This window comes from Myotis nattereri (genome assembly GCF_964212035.1).
Source record: "Myotis nattereri genome assembly, chromosome: 14".
Lineage (NCBI taxonomy): Eukaryota > Metazoa > Chordata > Mammalia > Chiroptera > Vespertilionidae > Myotis > Myotis nattereri.
The window spans coordinates 61,049,938-61,069,552 of NC_138089.1; the positions used below are offsets into that span (position 1 = coordinate 61,049,938).

General features: G+C 57.9%; 1 protein-coding gene across 1 annotated transcript; it reads right to left on the reverse strand.

The window, feature by feature from the left end:
* Positions 1-6,120: 6,120 nt before the first annotated feature.
* LOC308529669 (uncharacterized protein) lies at positions 6,121-17,192 on the reverse strand (the record flags this gene model as incomplete). The annotated part of the gene is given in 10 exon segments (XM_081105900.1): positions 6,121-6,315; positions 6,818-6,889; positions 7,009-7,116; positions 8,019-8,141; positions 8,143-8,283; positions 9,107-9,377; positions 15,170-15,285; positions 15,787-15,858; positions 15,978-16,085; positions 16,989-17,192. Coding segments are annotated over 10 exon segments (1,338 nt in total). The 3' UTR covers positions 6,121-6,192.
* Between the last annotated feature and the right edge of the window lie 2,423 nt (positions 17,193-19,615).

Consider the following 19,615-nt stretch of genomic DNA (forward strand, 5'->3'; position numbering starts at 1 on the left):
TTCCTGCTGGGACACTTCCCCCTTCCCCACCCCCCCACCCACCCCCCCCTCCCGCCTGGATCCTGCACCCCCTCCCTTCCTCCCCGCTGAATGCAGCCTCACCCTCCAGACACCACCGCCTCCGGGCTCCAGGCTGCCCCAGACCACAGTCACCATCCTCACCATCCTCACCTTCCTCACCTTCCTCACCATCCTCACCATCCTCACCATCCTCACCTTCCTCACCATTGTTATGGGGATCCTTTGGCTGCTGCTGACCCATTTCTCACACACATACCCGCCTTCAGGAGCCCCCCACCCTCTGCTGGCATCAGGGCCTGGAGTCATTTTTTTTTATGCATTTTTATTGATTTCAGAGAGGAAGGGAGAGGAGTGAGAGACAGAAACATCAATGATGAGAGAGAACCATGGATGGGCTGCCTCCTGCACACCCCACACTGGGGATCGAGCCCACAACCTGGGCATATGTCCCTGACCAGCATTAGAATTGTGACCTCCTGGTTCATAGGCTGACAGTCAACCACTGAGCCCTGCAGGGCGGGCCGGGCCTGGAGTCTCCTTGCTCCCATGGCCCTCCCCCCAGCCCTGCAGGCCCCAGGCGCCAGGCTGCTGCAGACACCGCCCCAGTGGGCGCACCGAGCCACCTGCTCTCTCCCGTCTCCCTGACACGCCGGCCACCAACCAAGCCCTCCCTGACCTCCAGCCGGACGGGGCCACCGTCTCCTCTCTGCTCCCGCAGCCTTCGGACGTCTCTTCCGATTTGATCCCAGATGAGCCCGGTCAGTGCTCTAGTGGCAACAGGCCCGGGCGGCTGCAGGGAGGGAGCACCTGGGAGAGGAGAGGCAGCGTGCCAGGGGCCCAGCGGCAGCATGGACGTGCAGGCCAGCGCCCCTGGGAGTGGCCGTGCGGCCAGGAGGCCTGGGTCGCTGCTGGCCTCTTGGCTTGGGGGCCTCTTGGGGTTTGGACATCTGGGGTGGAGGGTGCTGTTGCGCACTCGGCCTCGGGAGAAGGAAGGAGAAATGGGCTTGTGTGCAACCTGGTTTCACAGCCGGGATTGCCCCAGGGGCTCTGGACCAAGCCGGGATTGCACACGGGCCCTGGATAGTGGCCGGGAGGAAGTCAGCCCAGGACACCGGCCCCTCAGCTCTATCCTGGATCCCTCAGCTTTAGTTCTGGCTTCAGGGTCCCCAAGGAGCCACCAGGGGAGGAGAAGGCATCAGTGCTGGCCCTTAGCCCAGGGCAGGGATCCGCCCAGTCCTGCTCCCTCTAGGGCAGACCCCACCCCTCAGAGCGCCTTTCCCACTGGCCACAGGGACCTCTGCCTGGGCCAGCCCCCCACACGCCTCCCGCTCCGAATCAGCAGAGCCAGGGCTTCCCCAGGTCCTCCGACGCCTGCAAGTCAGGACGGGGCCCGGGGATCGCCAACCCTCTCTGGCCCACAGCACAGGGTCCCGGCTTCCAGCCTCCAGGCTGAGCCCCAGCCAGGACGGTGCGTGAGGGTGGGCGTCCGCCACCCAGGAGGGAGGCTGACCAGACCCTCAGAAGCGATGGCCGCCTCTCCCCTGGGGAGCGAGGGGGCTCTCCCCAGCCTGCCTTTTCCAGTGTCTCTCTCATGAACAAGGTGATCAGAAGATTCCAGGGGAGTCCAGCTGGCGTGGCTCAGGGGTTGAACATGGACCTATGAACCGGGAGGTCGGGGTTCGACTCCCACTCAGAGCACATGCCCAGGTTGTGGGCTCCATCCCCAGTGTGGGGCGTGCAGGGGGCAGCCGATCAATGATTCTCTCTCATCACTGATGTTTCTGTGGAGAGCGGCTACCGCATTTGGACAGGTTCAAGCCTGGGACTAATGAGAGGGCTCAGTCCTCTCGTGGCAGAGCCCTCCCGGCACCAGGACAGCCAAAGGCTATGGTTGTGAGCTTGGCCTGATGGTCTGATCCTGTGGGCCACGTGGCTGAGTGATGTGGGCTGCGGGAGGTGCAGTAACAAAGCTTGATCAGGTGCCTGTAAGTGAGTGGATTCGAATCCCGTGAGAACGTTGTAACCACGCCCTTACTTTGCCTCGTGGAATCTGCTATAACATAAGGACTCGGCTTGCAGGCACTGGCGCTGTCGCTATCTCTCCATCAGAGGGGACAGCGTCCCACCCAGACCCAGCTTTCTTCTCTTGTCTGTCTTTTCTCCATCCTTCACCGCCCCCTCTCGGGCTCCCAAACCTGGCTGAGCTGGCTCAGCAGTTTCTATCTCCCTCTCCCTTCCTCTCTGAAATCAATAAAAAAAATTTTTTAAAGAAGATTCTAGGGGAGTCCTGATCAAAAAGGGGAAAATCTGACAGCTTCCCAGGAAGCTTTGACACAGTGGATCTCAAAGTGTGAGCCCCAGACCCTTAGCCTCACAACTCCTGGGAACTTGTTGGAAATGGAAATTCAAAACACACACACTCACACACACACACACACACACACACACACTCACACACCCCTTTTCATGAACCCAGAATCACACTCTGTGCCCATGAAGTCATCTCTCCTTCCTCCCTCCTTCCATCCCCTGTGAACACTGATCTGCTTTCTATTTCTAAGGATCTGTCTGTTCTGGTTCTAGCTTCTCAGAGGAATCAAGCCCAGCTGGAGAGGCTCAGGGGTTGAGTATTGACCTATGAAGCAGGAGGTCATGGTGGGTTCCCATCAGGGCACAGGCCTGGGTTGCTGGCTCCATCCCCAGTGTGGGGCGTGCAGGAGGCAGCTGATCCATAATTCTCTCTCATCATTGAAGTTTGTGTGTCTCTCTCTCTCCTTCTCCCATTGTGCTGGGCTGCATATCTGGCGCTTTGGCCAGGCGGGGCACGCTGTCCTCCAACACACAGATAAGAAGGTGCTGACATCAGGCCAGGCCTTGAGATTGGTCTCATGGCCCCCTCCCAGCATGCAGGCCTTCTTTCTCAGAAGGCCCGGAAGTCTCATTCCAAATTTGGGAGACAAAGAACTGGAAAAAGTAAAACTAAAGAGAATTTCCTCCATATTGAGGGCCCAGAATTTGAAAGACACATTTTTCTCTGGGCCTCCACAGAATTTAATAATAAAATGTGACTCCTGTAGTCGGCACCGCAGTTCAGCCTCTGCTTCGGCAGGGTGCTGTAACTGTAGTCACTGGCCAGCTTCATAAAGGCTCCTAAATTTTGATCTGAGTCCCTGGTGGTGGTCTCTGTGGGTCACCCCATTACACCATCCTCTCTGAAATCAATTTAAGAAATATGTTTAAGAAATAAAAGGAATCAGCCCTAACCAGTTTGGCTCAGTGGAGAGAGCGTCGGCCTGCGGACTGAAGGGTCCCGGGTTTATTCTGGTCAAGGGCATGTACCTTGGTTGCAGGCACATCCCAGTAGGGATGTGCAGGAGGCAGCTGATCGATGTTTCTCTCTCATCGATGTTTCTAAATCTCTATGCCTGTCCCTTCCTGTCTGTAAAAAATCAATAAAAAGAAATTTTTTAAAAAGAAATAAAAGGAATCAAGGTGTGACTTTTGTGTTAGTCGGTTGAGAGGGATTGGTTGACAATAAATAAAATGTGTAACACGAATAGGACGTTCCTGAGAGGCAGGAGGGACTAGGAAGGCCGTGGGCAAACTACTGCCCGAGGCCCGTTTGAAATGAATAAATCTAAAAAAAAAAAAAAAGTCCGTACCCTTTTATGTAATGATGTTTACTTTGAATTTATATTAGTTCACACAAATACTCCATCCATGCTTTTGTTCGAGCCCTCGGTCCAGTTTAAGAACCCATTGTGGCCCTTGAGTCAAAAAGTTTGCCCACCCCTGGACTAGGAGCTCAGGAAACAGGAGCGGAAAGACCCTGAGGATGAAACAGGGACGGGAAAGCCGACCCAAGAGTGGGTGCAGCGCTGGTCCCCGGGGACACCTGGCCCAGCCTGGAGGCCGCGGGCTGGGCATGGGCCTGCTGGACTCCAAAGCCCAGTGTCCGCCTCCCAGGGAGACCACCCCTGGGTGGGTTCACATTTGCATATGGCTGCAGGGCTTCCTGCTCTTGTCAGGAGGACTCCTGGGAGGAGCCTGGAGCAAAGGAATCCTGAAGGCTCTCTCCTTCCCCCTAGGTGCAGTCACCCCGAGTGGGACCTGGGGTCTGACAGTGTCCAAGGCTGCCCCCCGGGTCGAGCTTGGGGGGCACATGCTCTGCATGGAGCTCAGCATGTCTATCACAGAGCCAGGGACTGGCTCAGCCACAGCCTCTATCCAGGAGTCAACATCCGCCCCTGCCGGTGTGGCTCAGTGGAGAGAGCGTCGGCCTGCAGACCGGAGGATCCCGGGTTCCATTCCTTCAAGGGCACATGCCTGGGTTGCAGGCTCCTCCTGGCCCAGGCCCTGCTTGGGGCTCGTGCAGGAGACAGCCAATCGACGTGTTTCTTTGACATCGATGTTTCTGTCTTTCCCTCTCTCTGCCACTCTCTCTAAAAATCAATGGGGAAAAATGAATAAATAATAAAATAAAATAAAAATAAGAGAGAGAGAGAGAGAGAGAGAGAGAGAGAGAGAGAGAGAGAAGAGAAAAATCAATGGAAAAATATTCTTGGGTGAGGATAAAAAAACAAAAAAAAAGACTCAAGCACATTAATGGGGAGAAACTCATTCTTCCTCAACTAGACCTGAGGCTATAATGGATGTTTTTTTATTTTAGGAAGAGTTATTTTATTTTTTAATATGTTTATTGATTTCAGAGAGGAAGGGAGAGGGAGAGAAACATCAGTGAAGAGAGAATCATTGATCAGCTCCTCCTGCACGCCCCCTACTGGGCCTGGAACCCGCAACCCGGGCATGTGCCCTTGACTGGAATTGAATCTGGGATCCATGGTCCGCAGGCTGATGCTCTAGCCACTGAGCCAATCCAGCCAGGGCTTGATTCTTTTTTTTAAATAAATCCTTTATTGTTGAAAGTGTTCCATATGTCTCCTTCCCCCGTCGCCCTGTCCCAGCCCCTGCGGTAAGTGTCCATTGGTTCTGCCATGTGCAGGCACCAGTCCTTCGGCTGTTCCAGGCGGGCGCCTGGGGCCCTCAGCGGTCTGGCCCAGGGCCGCTCCTCCCGGGGCGGCTAGTGGCTGAGCACAGGGTGCTGGTGATCCGCGTGGGATGCCCTGAGGGTTCTCCCTGGTGGGGAGCGCAGCACGGAGTCCCCGGTTCAGGGTGTCCCCCTGCTCCTCAGGGAGCAGCGATGTCAGCGCCTCCCGGTCGTGGGGCCGAGGGCCTGCGGGAGTCTGATGGCTCCTCCCTGGTGGGTGCCCATCGTGAGAAGCCCACAGGCCCCGGCAGTCACGGCAGGTTAGTGGGTGCTTCTGGGGTCCCCTTGCACTCCTCATCCCCCTTCTCCCCCCGCAGCACACACACATGAAGTAACAGGAACCCTCAGCAGAAGGGCCCCTCTAGGCCGGAAACCATGTGGGCAGGTCCGGGTTCTGCAGGGCCTTCTCCTGGAGGCTCCCAGAGGCGGGGAGGGGCGGGGGGAGCTCCATGGGAGCCGCCGGGTTTCATCCTCACATAAGGAGAGGTGCCTATTGCTGTTATTTCTTTATTCTAATATATTTTTATTGATTTCAGAGAGAAAGGGAGGGAGAGATAGAAACATGAGTGATGAGAGAGAAAAACTGATCGGCTGCCTCCTGCACGGCCCCCACTGGGGATCAAGCCCACAACCCTGGCCTGCGCCCTGAGCAGGAATCCAACTGCCACCTCCTGGTTCACAGGTTAGTGCTCAACCACTGAGCCACCCCCGCCTTAATCCTCACCCAAGGATTTCTTGTTTTTATTCATTTAGAGAGAGAGAGATAGAGAGACAGACAGACATCAATGTGAGCGAGAAACATTGACCTGTTGCCTCCCAAATGCACCCCAACCAGGGATGGGCCTGAGAGCAGGGAAGTGCCTGACCGGGAAGAACCAAACCCTTTCGGTCCAGGATGATGCTCCAATCACCTGAGTCACCGCCCAAGTCCCCCCCAACCCCCCCCCCCCCACCCAATTTACTGATTTTCAGGAAAAGAGACACACAGAGCCGCACGGCTTCACTGCGGCGAGCGAGAGAAGGCGACGCAAGTGACAGTGACGCCTGAGGAGGAGGCTTTCCCAGATTTTATTGGTCAGAGCCCAGAGGCCGAGGCCAGGGCCAAACAGACATCAGGGCTCTTCTTAAGGCGAGAGGTTCTCAAAAACGTCCCTGGGTCTCCTGCCTCGATTCCTGATCCTATCCCAAATAAGCCCAAAGATGCCTGGCAGCCTCACCGCCCTGGGGTTCAATCCGACGTCCTTGATCTGTGCAGGGGGAGGAAATGGGCTCCATGTGGGGCTGGGCCGAATCAGGAGCCCCCACCTGCACCCCCTTCCCGGGCCAGTGAGGCGCCTCAGGGCCCGGCTCCCCCTCTGTCTGTGACCTTGGGAGCCTGCGGTGGAGCCCCCACCCCTTAAACAGATGAGGAAATTGAGGCGCAGAGATGCCCAGTGGCCTCCCCAGGTCACAGGCCCGTCCAGCAAAGCCGGGGCGGAACCGGGCTGAAAGCTCATCAGCACAATGAGCAACTCCCCAGCCTCAGCAGGAACCTTCTGGAAGGTGGCTGCCTGCCCCCTGCTGGGCCTCACCCGGAGTCTGAGGCTGCTGGTCGGGGGGCTGGGAGGGGGCCTTTCTAACAGGCTCCTGGGCAGGGACCGCACTCAGATGCAGGCTGGGGCTGGGGGAGGAGGGGAGGGGGCTGCCTGGGCCCAGGACGCTCCAGGCGCCACACCCCTCGGCCCCCAGGTCTCAGAAGGGGCCGCTCACCTCCTGGCAGTCGACGTCATAGTAGCCGGTGTCCTGGTCCAGGGTGACGGTCCCCGCGCACACCTTCACCAGCTGCAAGGGCGCAGGTCACACCTCCACCCGGTGCTGAGCCCTCCCGGCCGCCCCGTCCCTGGGAATGTGACCCGAGGCCTCCTGTGCAGCATCTCGGGGCGCCCCAGCCCCCAGCTCACCCCGTTCTCCTTGAAGTCACACTGCTCAGGGGGCTGCCGCGTGGTCCTGGGGCACACGGTCTCCTTCAGGGTGAAGCTCACCGGCTTCGGGGTGTCTGGGTTCAGATCCTGGCGGGAGATAAAGTGGGGAGACCAGGGATGGGCCTCTGCTTGGTTCCCTGGTCTCCCCCCGCCCCCCCAAAGAGAACAGCCGTCAGCAGCCCCTGCCCTGTCCCTGGCGCTGGTTTGGTGCTGGGTGTGGGCAGGGGGGAGAGGGCAGAGCCCGCACAGCTCCAAGGGGACCCGGGGCGCAGGGCCTCCTGGGGCCTCCTGTGTGGGCGGCAGATGAGCTCAGGACACTCAAAGCAGGGCCGTGCCCTCGTCCGCTTGGCTCAGGGCACCTTCAGTCCTGGGTTCAATTCCTGGGCAAGGGCACCTGCCCGGGCTGCAGGCTGGATCCCCAGGAGGGGGCGTGCAGGAGTCAGCTGATCAATGAATCTCATCAGGGATGTTTCTCTCTCTCTCCCTCCCCCTTCCTCCCTGAAATCAATAAGAATCTATTTAGCCCTGGTCGGTGTGGCTCAGTGGGTTTGCTCGTGCATGAGGCAACCCATAGATGTGTCTCTCACATCGATATTTCTCTCCATCTTTCCTCTCTCTTCCACTGTCTCTAAAAATCAATGGAGAAATATCCTCAGGTGAGGATTTTAAACTAATAATTATAATAAAATGAAAACAAAAATAGATTTTTAAAAATAAATAAATAAATAAAGCAGGGAGTCACAGCCCAGCCCCATGGCCTGCCGGTCCCTGGGACCCCAGAAGCCCTGAAGCCTGAGTGTGGGGTTGGGGGGACCTCATTGCACAGAATAGATTCGCAGGCGGGGGCGGCCTCTGGGAGGGGACACAGCCTGGCAGGTGCCCTGGAGGAGGGGGGACCCCTGGAGGGAGCAGCCTCCCTGAGGGCGCCCAAGCAGAAAGCCAAGGGAATGGCAGAGGCCAGAGCAGTGCCCGTCCTGCCCCCCACTCACGCCCTGGGGCTGCGGGTCCTGCTGCAGGAGGCGGTAGAGGCTGGCCTCCCGGGAGCGCTGGTTGAAGCCCTGCACAGCCAGGCGCACCGCCTCCTGGTAGCTCAGGGCCCGGGCGTCGGCAGGGAGGCAGGGGCATGGCCAGGCCCAGCAGCAGCAGCAGCAGCGGCCAGCGCCCCCAGCACAGGCTGTTCCTCTGGGTCGCCATGTCCCCGAGTGGAGTCCCCCCAGCACGCAGGGCCCCCTTTATGCAGCCGGACTGGCCCCCCTGCCCGGGCCGGCGGCTGGGCTTGCCTCAGCTCCCTGTTGCCTCACAGGCTGCTGCTCGGTGGGCGAGGTCTCTCCTGGGCAACGTGAAGAAATGGTTTCCCCATCTCCCCACCTGCTCCTTCTTCCTCCTGGGACACTTCCCCCTTCCCCACCCCCCCACCCACCCCCCCCTCCCGCCTGGATCCTGCACCCCCTCCCTTCCTCCCCGCTGAATGCAGCCTCACCCTCCAGACACCACCGCCTCCGGGCTCCAGGCTGCCCCAGACCACAGTCACCATCCTCACCATCCTCACCTTCCTCACCTTCCTCACCATCCTCACCATCCTCACCATCCTCACCTTCCTCACCATTGTTATGGGGATCCTTTGGCTGCTGCTGACCCATTTCTCACACACATACCCGCCTTCAGGAGCCCCCCACCCTCTGCTGGCATCAGGGCCTGGACTCATTTTTTTTTAAATGCATTTTTATTGATTTCAGAGAGGAAGGGAGAGGAGTGAGAGACAGAAACATCAATGATGAGAGAGAACCATGGATGGGCTGCCTCCTGCACACCCCACACTGGGGATCGAGCCCACAACCTGGGCATATGTCCCTGACCAGCATTAGAATTGTGACCTCCTGGTTCATAGGCTGACAGTCAACCACTGAGCCCTGCAGGGCGGGCCGGGCCTGGAGTCTCCTTGCTCCCATGGCCCTCCCCCCAGCCCTGCAGGCCCCAGGCGCCAGGCTGCTGCAGACACCGCCCCAGTGGGCGCACGGAGCCACCTGCTCTCTCCCGTCTCCCTGACACGCCGGCCACCAACCAAGCCCTCCCTGACCTCCAGCCGGATGGGGCCACCGTCTCCTCTCTGCTCCCGCAGCCTTCGGACGTCTCTTCCGATTTGATCCCAGATGAGCCCGGTCAGTGCTCTAGTGGCAACAGGCCCGGGCGGCTGCAGGGAGGGAGCACCTGGGAGAGGAGAGGCAGCGTGCCAGGGGCCCAGCGGCAGCATGGACGTGCAGGCCAGCGCCCCTGGGAGTGGCCGTGCGGCCAGGAGGCCTGGGTCGCTGCTGGCCTCTTGGCCTGGGGGCCTCTTGGGGTTTGGACATCTGGGGTGGAGGGTGCTGTTGCGCACTCGGCCTCGGGAGAAGGAAGGAGAAATGGGCTTGTGTGCAACCTGGTTTCACAGCCGGGATTGCCCCAGGGGCTCTGGACCAAGCCGGGATTGCACACGGGCCCTGGATAGTGGCTGAGAGGAAGTCAGCCCAGGACACCGGCCCCTCAGCTCTCTCCTGGATCCCTCAGCTTTAGTTCTGGCTTCAGGGTCCCCAAGGAGCCACCAGGGGAGGAGAAGGCATCAGTGCTGCCCCTTAGCCCAGGGCAGGGATCCGCCCAATCCTGCTCCCTCTAGGGCAGACCCCACCCCTCAGAGCGCCTTTCCCACTGGCCACAGGGACCTCTGCCTGGGCCAGGCCCCCACACGCCTCCCGCTCCGAATCAGCAGAGCCAGGGCTTCCCCAGGTCCCCCGACGCCTGCAAGTCAGGACGGGGCCCGGGGATCGCCGACCCTCTCTGGCCCACAGCACAGGGTCCTGGCTTCCAGCCCCCAGGCTGAGCCCCAGCCAGGCCGGTGCGTGCGGGTGGGCGTCCGCCACCCAGGAGGGAGGCTGACCAGACCCTCAGAAGCCATGGCCGCCTCTCCCCTGGGGAGCGAGGGGGCTCTCCCCAGCCTGCCTTTTCCATAGTGTCTCTCTCATGAACAAGGTTATCAGAAGATTCCAGGGGAGCCCAGCTGGCGTGGCTCAGCGGTTGAGCATGGACCTATGAACCGGGAGGTCGGGGTTCGATTCCCACTCAGAGCACATGCCCAGGTTGTGGGCTCCATCCCCAGTGTGGGGCGTGCAGGGGGCAGCCGATCAATGATTTTACTCTCATCACTGATGTTTCTGTGGAGAGCGGCTACAGGTTTGGACAGGTTCAAGCCTCGGACTAATGCAGCGGTTCTCAACCTGTGGGTCCCGACCCCTTTGGGGTCGAACAACCCTTTCATAGTTGTGGCCTAAGACCATCGGAAAACACAAATATAATCACGTAGTGTTTTGTGATTAATCACTATGCTTTAATTATGTTCAATTTGTAACAATGAAAATACATCCTGCCCTGACCGGTTGGCTCAAAGGATAGAGCATCGGCCTACGGACTGAAAGGTCCCAGGTTCGATTCTGGTCAAGGGCATGTACCTTGGTTGTGGGCACATCCCCAGTACGGAGTGTGCAGGAGGCAGCTGATCGATGTTTCTCTCTCATCGATGTTTCTAACTCTCTATCCCTCTCCCTTCCTCTCTGTAAAAAATCAATAAAACATATTTAACAAAGAAAATACATCCTGCATATCAGATATTTATATGATGATTCATAACAGTAGCAAAATTACAGTTATGAAGTAGCAACAAAAATAATTTTATGGTTGGGGGTCACCACAACATGAGGAACTGTATTAAAGGGTCGTGGCGTCAGGAAGGTTGAGAACCACTGCATTAGTCACTAATGAGAGGGCACAGTCCTCTTGTGGCAAAGCCCTCCCGGCACCAGGACAGCCAAAGGCTATGGTTGTGAGCTTGGCCTGATGGTCCGAGCCTGTGGGCCCCGTGGCTGAGTGATGTGGGCTGCGGGAGGTGCAGTAACAAAGCTTGATCAGGTGCCTGTAACTGAGTGGATTCGAGACCCGCGAGAACGTTGTAACCACGCCGTCACTTTGCCTCGTGGAATCTGCTATAACATAAGGACTCGGCTTGCAGGCACTGGCTCTGTCGCTATCTCTCCATCAGAGGGGACAGCGTCCCACCCAGACCCAGCTTTCTTCTCTTGTCTGTCTTTTCTCCATCCTTCACCGCCCCCTCTCGGGCTCCCAAACCTGGCTGAGCTGGCTCAGCAGTTTCTATCTCCCTCTCCCTTCCTCTCTGAAATTAATATAAAATTTTTTTTAAAGAAGATTCTAGGGGAGTCCTGATCAAAAACGGGAAAATCTGACACCTCCCCAGGAAGCTTTAACACAGTGGTTCTCAAAGTGTGAGCCCCAGACCATTAGCCTCACAACTCCTGGGAACTTGTTGGAAATGGAAATTCAAAACACACACACACACACACACACACACACACACTCACACACCCCTTTTCATGAACCCGGAATCACACCCTGTGCCCATGAAGTCATCTCACCTTCCTCACTCCTTCCATCCCCTGTGAACACTGATCTGCTTTCTATTTCTAAGGATCTGTCTGTTCTGGTTCTAGTCTCAGAGGAATCAAGCCCAGCTGGAGAGGCTCAGGGGTTGAGTATTGACCTATGAAGCAGGAGGTCATGGTGGGTTCCCATCAGGGCACAGGCCTGGGTTGCTGGCTCCATCCCCAGTGTGGGGCGTGCAGGAGGCAGCTGATCCATAATTCTCTCTCATCATTGAAGTTTGTGTGTCTCTCTCTCTCCTTCTCCCATTGTGCTGGGCTGCATATCTGGCGCTTTGGCCAGGCGGGGCACGCTGTCCTTGAACACACAGATAAGAAGGTGCTGACATCAGGCCAGGCCTTGAGATTGGTCTCATGGCCCCCTCCCAGCATGCAGGCCTTCTTTCTCAGAAGGCCTGGAAGTCTCATTCCAAATTTGGGAGACAAAGAACTGGAAAAAGTAAAATTAAAGAGAATTTCCTCCATATTGGGGGCCCAGAATTTGAAAGACACATTTTTCTCTGGGCCTCCACAGAATTTAATAATAAAATGTGACTCCTGTAGTCGGCACCGCAGTTCAGCCTCTGCTTCGGCAGGGTGCTGTAACTGTAGTCACTGGCCAGCTTCATAAAGGCTCCTAAATTTTGATCTGAGTCCCTGGTGGTGGTCTCTGTGGGTCTCCCCATTCCACCATCCTCTCTGAAATCAATTTAAGAAATATGTTTAAGAAATAAAAGGAATCAGCCCTAACCAGTTTGGCTCAGTGGAGAGAGCGTCGGCCTGCGGACTGAAGGGTCCCGGGTTTGATTCTGGTCAAGGGCATGTACCTTGGTTGCAGGCACATCCCAGTAGGGATGTGCAGGAGGCAGCTGATCGATGTTTCTCTCTCATCGATGTTTCTAAATCTCTATGCCTGTCCCTTCCTCTCTGTAAAAAATCAATAAAAAATTTATTTTAAAAAGAAATTAAGGGAATCAAGGTGTGACTTTTGTGTTAGTCGGTTGAGAGGGATTGGTTGACAATAAATAAAATGTGTAACACGAATAGGACGTTCCTGAGAGGCAGGAGGGACTAGGAAGGCCGTGGGCAAACTACTGCCCGCGGCCCGTTTGAAATGAATAAATCTAAAAAAAAAAAGACCGTACCCTTTTATGTAATGATGTTTACTTTGAATTTATATTAGTTCACACAAACACTCCATCCATGCTTTTGTTCCGGCCCTCCGGTCCAGTTTAAGAACCCATTGTGGCCCTCGAGTCAAAAAGTTTGCCCACCCCTGGCCTAGGAGCTCAGGAAACAGGAGCGGAAAGACCCTGAGGATGAAACAGGGACTGGAAAGCCGACCCAAGAGTGGGTGCAGCGCTGGTCCCCGGGGACACCTGGCCCAGCCTGGAGGCCGCGGGCTGGGCATGGGCCTGCTGGACTCCAAAGCCCAGTGTCCGCCTTCCAGGGAGACCACCCCTGGGCGGGTCCACATTTGCATATGGCTGCAGGGCTTCCTGCTCTTGTCAGGAGGGCTCCTGGGAGGAGCCTGGAGCAAAGGAATCCTGAAGGCTCTCTCCTTCCCCCTGGGTGCAGCCACCCCGAGTGGGACCTGGGGTCTGACAGTGTCTAAGGCTGCCCTCCCCCGGTCGAGCTTGGGGGGCACATGCTCTGCATGGAGCTCAGCATGTCTATCACAGAGCCAGGGACTGGCTCAGCCACAGCCTCTATCCAGGACTCAACATCCGCCCCGCCGGTGTTGCTCAGTGGATAGAGCGCCGGCCTGCAGACCAGAGGGTCCCGGGTTCCATTCCTTCAAGGGCACATGCCTGGGTTGCAGGCTCCTCCTGGCCCAGGCCCTGGTTGGGGCTCGTGCAAGAGACAGCCTATCGACGTGTTTCTTTGACATCGATATTTCTGTCTTTCCCTCTCTCTGCCACTCTCTCTAAAAATCAATGGGGGGAGGGGGGGAATAAATATAAAATAAAATAAAAATAAGAGAGAGAGAGAGAGAGAGAGAGAGAGAGAGAGAGAGAGAGGGAGAAGAGAAAAATCAATGGAAAAATATTCTCGGGTGAGGATAAAAAAACAAAAAAAAAGACTCAAGCACATTAATGGGGAGAAACCCATTCTGCCTCAACTAGACCTGAGGCTATAATGGATTCTTTTTTATTTTAGGAAGAGTTATTTCATTTTTTAATATGTTTATTGATTTCAGAGAGGAAGGGGGAGGGAGAAAAACATCAATGATGAGAGAGAATCATTGATCAGCTCCTCCTGCACGCCCCCTACTGGGCATGGAACCCGCAACCCGGGCATGTGCCCTTGACTGGAATTGAATCTGGGATCCATGGTCCGCAGGCTGACGCTCTAGCCACTGAGCCAATCAGCCAGGGCTTGATTTTTTTTTTTTTTTATAAATCCTTTATTGTTGAAAGTGTTCCGTATGTCTCCTTCCCCCGTCGCCCTGTTCCAGCCCCTGCGGTCAGTGTCCATTGGTTCTGCCACGTGCAGGCACCCAGTCCTTCGGCTGTTCCAGGCGGGCGCCCGCGGCCCTCAGCGGTCTGGCCCTGGGCCGCTCTTCTCGGGGAGGCTGGTGGCTGAGCTCACGGAGCTGGTGATCCGCGTGGGATGCCCTGAGGGTTCTCCCTGATGGGGAGCGCGGCACGGAGTCCCCGGTTCAGGGTGTCCCCCCTGCTCCTCAGGGAGCAGCGATGTCAGTGCCTCCCGGTCGTGGGGCCGAGGGCCTGCAGGAGTCTGATGGCTCCTCCCTGGTGGGTGCCCATCGTGAGAAGCCCCACAGGCCCCGGCAGTCACGGCAGGTTAGTGGGTGCTTCTGGGGTGCCCCCTGCACTCCTTCATCCCCCTTCTCACCCCCCACCCTCACACACACACACATGAAGTAACAGGAACCCTCAGCAGAAGGGCCTCTCTAGGCTGGAAACCATGTGGGCAGGTCCGGGTTCTGCAGGGCCTTCTCCTGGAGGCTCCCAGAGGCGGGGAGGGGCGGGGGGAGCTCCATGGGAGCCGCCGGGTTTCATCCTCACATAAGGAGAGGTGCTTATTGCTTTTAATTATCTGTTTTAATATATTTTATTGATTTCAGAGAGAAGGGAGGGAGAGATAGAAACATGAGTGATGAGAGAGAAAAACTGATCGGCTGCCTCCTGCACGGCCCCCACTGGGGATCAAGCCCACAACCCGGGCCTGTGCCCTGAGCAGGAATCCAACTGCCACCTCCTGGTTCACAGGTTAGTGCTCAACCACTGAGCCACCCCCGCCTTAATCCTCACCCAAGGATTTCTTGTTTTTATTGATTTGAGAGAGAGAGAGAGAGAGAGAGAGAGAGACATCAATGTGAGCGAGAAACATTGACCTGTTGCCTCCCAAATGCACCCCAACCAGGGATGGGCCTGAGAGCAGGGAAGTGCCTGACCGGGAAGAACCGAACCCTTTCGGTCCAGGATGATGCTCCAATCACCTGAGCCACCGCCCAAGTCCCCCCCAACCCCCCCCCCACCCAATTTACTGATTTTCAGGAAAAGAGACACACAGAGCCGCACGGCTTCACTGCAGCGAGCGAGAGAAGGCGACGCAAGTGACAGTGACGCCTGAGGAGGAGGCTTTCCCAGATTTTATTGGTCAGAGCCCAGAGGCCGGGGCCAGAGCCAAACAGACATCAGGGCTCTTCTTAAGGCGAGAGGTTCTCGAAAACGTCCCTTGGTCTCCTGCCTCGATTCCAGATCCTATCCCAAAAAGGCCAAGAGATGCCTGGAAGCCTCACCGCCCTGGGGTTCAATCCGACGTCCTTGATCTGTGCAGGGGGAGGAAATGGGCTCCATGTGGGGCTGGGCCGAATCAGGAGCCCCCACCTGCACCCCCTTCCCGGGCCAGCGAGGCGCCTCAGGGCCCGGCTCCCCCTCTGCCTGTGACCTTGGGAGCCTGCGGTGGAGCCCCCACCCCTTAAACAGATGAGGAAACTTAGGCGCAGAGATGCCCAGTGGCCTCACCAGGTCACAGGCCCGTCCAGCAAAGCCGGGGAGAGCCGAGCTGAAAGCTCATCACCCGCAGTGAGCGGCTCCCCAGCCTCAGCAGGAACCTTCTGGAAGGTGGCTGCCTGCCCCTGCTGGGCCTCACCCGGAGTCTGAGAAAGCTGGTCGGGGGGCTGGGAGGGGGCCTTTCTAACAGGCTCCTGGGCAGGGACCGCACTCAGATCCAGGCTGGGGATGGGGGAGGAGGGGAGGGGGTTGCCTGGGCCCAGGACGCTCCAGGCGCCACACCCCTCGGCCCCCAGGTCTCAGAAGGGGCCGCTCACCTCCTCGCAGTGGACGTCATAGTAGTCAGTGTCCTGGTCCAGGGTGACGGTCCCCGCGCACACCTTCACCAGCTGCAAGGGCGCAGGTCACACCTCCACCTGGTGCTGAGCCCTCCCGGCCGCCCCGTCCCTGGGAATGTGACCCGAGGCCTCCTGTGCAGCATCTCGGGGCGCCCCAGCCCCCAGCTCACCCCGTTCTCCTTGAAGTCACACTCCTCGGGGGGCTGCCGCGTGGTCCTGGGGCACACGGTCTCCTTCAGGGTGAAGCTCACCGGCTTCGGGGTGTCTGGGTTCAGGTCCTGGCGGGAGAGAAAGTGGGGAGACCAGGGCTGGGCCTCTGCATGGTTCCCTGGTCTCACCCCCCGCCCCCCAAAGAGAACAGCCTTCAGTAGCCCCTGCCCTGTCCCTGGCGCTGGTTTGGTGCTGGGTGTGGGCAGGGGGTAGAGGGCAGAGCCCGCCCAGCTCCAAGGGAACCCGGGGCGCAGGGCCGCCTGGGGCCTCCTGTGTGGGAGGCAGATGAGCTCAGGACACTCAAAGCAGGGCCGTGCCATCGTCCCTTTGGCTCAGGGCACCTTCAGTCCTGGGTTCAATTCCTGGGCAAGGGCACCTGCCCGGGCTGCAGGCTCATTCCCCTGGAGGGGCGTGCAGGAGGCAGCCGATCAATGAATCTCATCAGGGATGTTTCTCTCTCTCTACCTCTCCCTTCCTCCCTGAAATCAATAAAAATCTATTTAGTCCTGGCCGGTGTGGCTCAGTGGGTTTGCTCGTGCGTGAGGCAACCCATAGATGTGTCTCTCACATCGATATTTCTCTCCGTCTTTCCCTCTCTCTTCCACTGTCTCTAAAAATCAATGGAGAAATATCCTCAGGTGAGGATTTTAAACTAATAATTATAATAAAATGAAAACAAAAATAGATTTTTAAAAATAAATAAATAAATAAAGCAGGGAGTCACAGCCCAGCCCCATGGCCTGCCCTTCCCTGGGACCCCAGAAGCCCTGAAGCCTGAGTGTGGGGTTGGGGGGACCTCATTGCACAGAATAGATTCGCAGGCGGGGGCGGCCTCTGGGAGGGGACACAGCCCTGGCAGGTGCCCTGGAGGAGGGGGGACCCCTGGAGGGAGCAGCCTCCCTGAGGGCGGCCAAGCAGAAGCCAAGGGAGTGGCAGAGGCCAGAGCAGAGCCCCTCCCGCCCCCCACTCACGCCTTGGGGCTGCGGGTCCTGCTGCAGGAGGCGGTAGAGGCTGGCCTCCCGGGAGCGCTGGTTGAAGCCCTGCACAGCCAGGCCCACCGCCTCCTGGTAGCTCAGGGCCCGGGCGGCGGCAGGAGGCAGGGGCATGGCCAGGCCCAGCAGCAGCAGCAGCAGCGGCCAGCGCCCCCAGCACAGGCTGTTCCTCTGGGTCGCCATGTCCCCGAGTGGAGTCCCCCCAGCACGCAGGGCCCCCTTTATGCAGCCCAACTGGCCCCCCTGCCCGGGCCCGGCGGCTGGGCTTGCCTCAGCTCCCTGTTGCCTCACAGGCTGCTGCTCGGTGGGCGAGTTCTCTCCTGGGCAACGTGAAGGAATGGTTTCCCCATCTCCCCACCTGCTCCTTCTTCCTCCTGGGACACTTCCCCCTTCCCCACCCCCCCACCCCCCCACCCCCCGCCTGGATCCTGCACCCCCTCCCTTCCTCCACTCTGAATGCAGCCTCACCCTCCAGACACCACCTCCTCCAGGATCCAGGCTTCAGTCATGGCTGCCCTCTGTCCTGGGGAGCCAGGTGGCTCTCCCCAGCCTCCAGGCTGAACCCTAGCCAGGCCGGTGTGTGCGGGTGGGCGTCTGCCACACAGGAAGGCGACTGACCAGACCCTCAGAAGCCATGGCCGCCCTCTGTCCTGGGGAGCGAGGTGGCTCACCTCAGCCTGCCTTTTTCAGGGTTCGATTCCCCCTCAGACCACAGTCATGTTCCTCACCACCCTCACCATCCTCACCATCCTCACCACCCTCACCATCCTCACCATCCTCACCACCCTCACCACCCTCACCATCGTCACCATCCTCACCATCGTCACCATTGTCACCATGGTCACCATTTTCACGGGGATCCTTTGGCTGCTGATAACGCATCCCCCCCCCCCTTTTCTGGAGCCCCGCTACCCTTCACTGGCATCTGGGCCTGGAGTCTTTGTGTGTGTGTGTGTGTGTGTGTGTGTGTATTTTTATTGATTTAAGATAGGAAGGGAGAGAGAGAGAGAGAGAAAGAGAGAGAGAGAGAGAGAGAGAGAGAGAGAGAGAGAGAAACATCCTATCTAATAAAAGAGAAACATGGTAATTGGAGTACGACCGCTACCCTTCCCATTGGCTAATCAGGGGCAATATGCAAATTAACTGTCAGCCAAGATGGCTGCCGGCAGCCAGGAAGCTTAAACTGAACATGAGGCTTGCTTGCTTCAGTGACGGAGGACTGCAACATTCTTGCCGGCCTCTCAGCCTGCAGTTTAAGAAACATAGTAACAAATAGAAGCTAAAAAAAAACCCCAGAAACCAGCTTTCAGGGAGCTGGGATCTCAGAGCTGGAGTTGATACAGATTTCGATTGTAGAACCGAAACAAACCAGATACCTGCTTTCAGAAGTGGAAGCCTCAGAGCTAAAGCTGGCCCAGAATAAAAAAAGAGAAAAAAAAGGAGCACTTGGGAGCTTCAGTCACAGCCTGAAAACAGCCCTCAGCTCCTCACCCAGACTGACCAGGCACCCCAGTGCGGACTCCCACCCTGAAGGGTGTGTGACCAGCTGCAAACAGCCATCATCCCCTCACACAGGCTGGCCAGGCACCCTAGTGCGGACCCCCACCCTGAAGGGTGTGTGACCAGCTGCAAACAGCCATCATCCCCTCACCCAGGCTGGCCAGGCACCCCAGTGGGGACCCCCACCCTCATCCAGGACACCCTTCAGGGCAAACCAGCCGGCACCACCCGTGCACCAGGCCTCTATCCTATATAGTAAAAGGGTAATATGCCTCCCAGCATCAGGATCAGCGGAGCCGCGAGGTCTCCCAGCACCAGGATCAGCATGACAGGGGACAGCACCCAAACCCCCTGATCGCCCTGCGGCTCTGTATGTGACAGGGTGCGGCGCCCCAACCCCCCCACCCCATGGGCCCTGCTCTGTGTGTGACGGGGTAGAGCCATAACCTCCCCATCGGCCCTGCCCTGAGTGTGACAGTGGCGGCGCCCCAACCCCCTGATCGGCCCTGCTCTGTGGGTGACAGGGGGCGGTGCCCCAACTCCCCTATTGGCCCTACTCTGTGAGTGACAGGGGAGAGCTCCTCAACCCCCTGATGGGCCCTGCTCTGTGCATGACAGGGGGGAGCTCCCCACCCCCTGATCGACCCTGCTCTGTGCGTGACAGGGGGGAGCTCCCCAACACCCTGATCGGCCCTACTCTGTGCGTTACAGGGGGCAGCGCCCCAACCCCCTGATTGGCCCTGCTCTGTACGTGACAGGGGGTGGCGCCGCAACCTCCCCATCGACCCTGCCTTGAGTGTGACAGGGGGCAGTTCCCCAACCCCCCAATCAGCCCTGCTCTGAGCCCAACCAGGGGCTGCACCTAGGGATTGGGCCTGCCCTCTGCCACCTGGGAGCAGGCCTAAGCCAGCAGGTCGTTATCTCCCAAGGGGTCTCAGACTGCGAGAGGGCACAGACCGGGCTGAGGGACCCCCCCTTCACCCCGAGTGCACAGATTTTTGTGCACCGGGCCTCTAGTCAATGATAAGAGAGAATCATGAAATGCTGAAAGGTCTCCTTTAAGAAGAGGAAGAAGAAAAAGGTAAAGATACAAATAATGAACAACA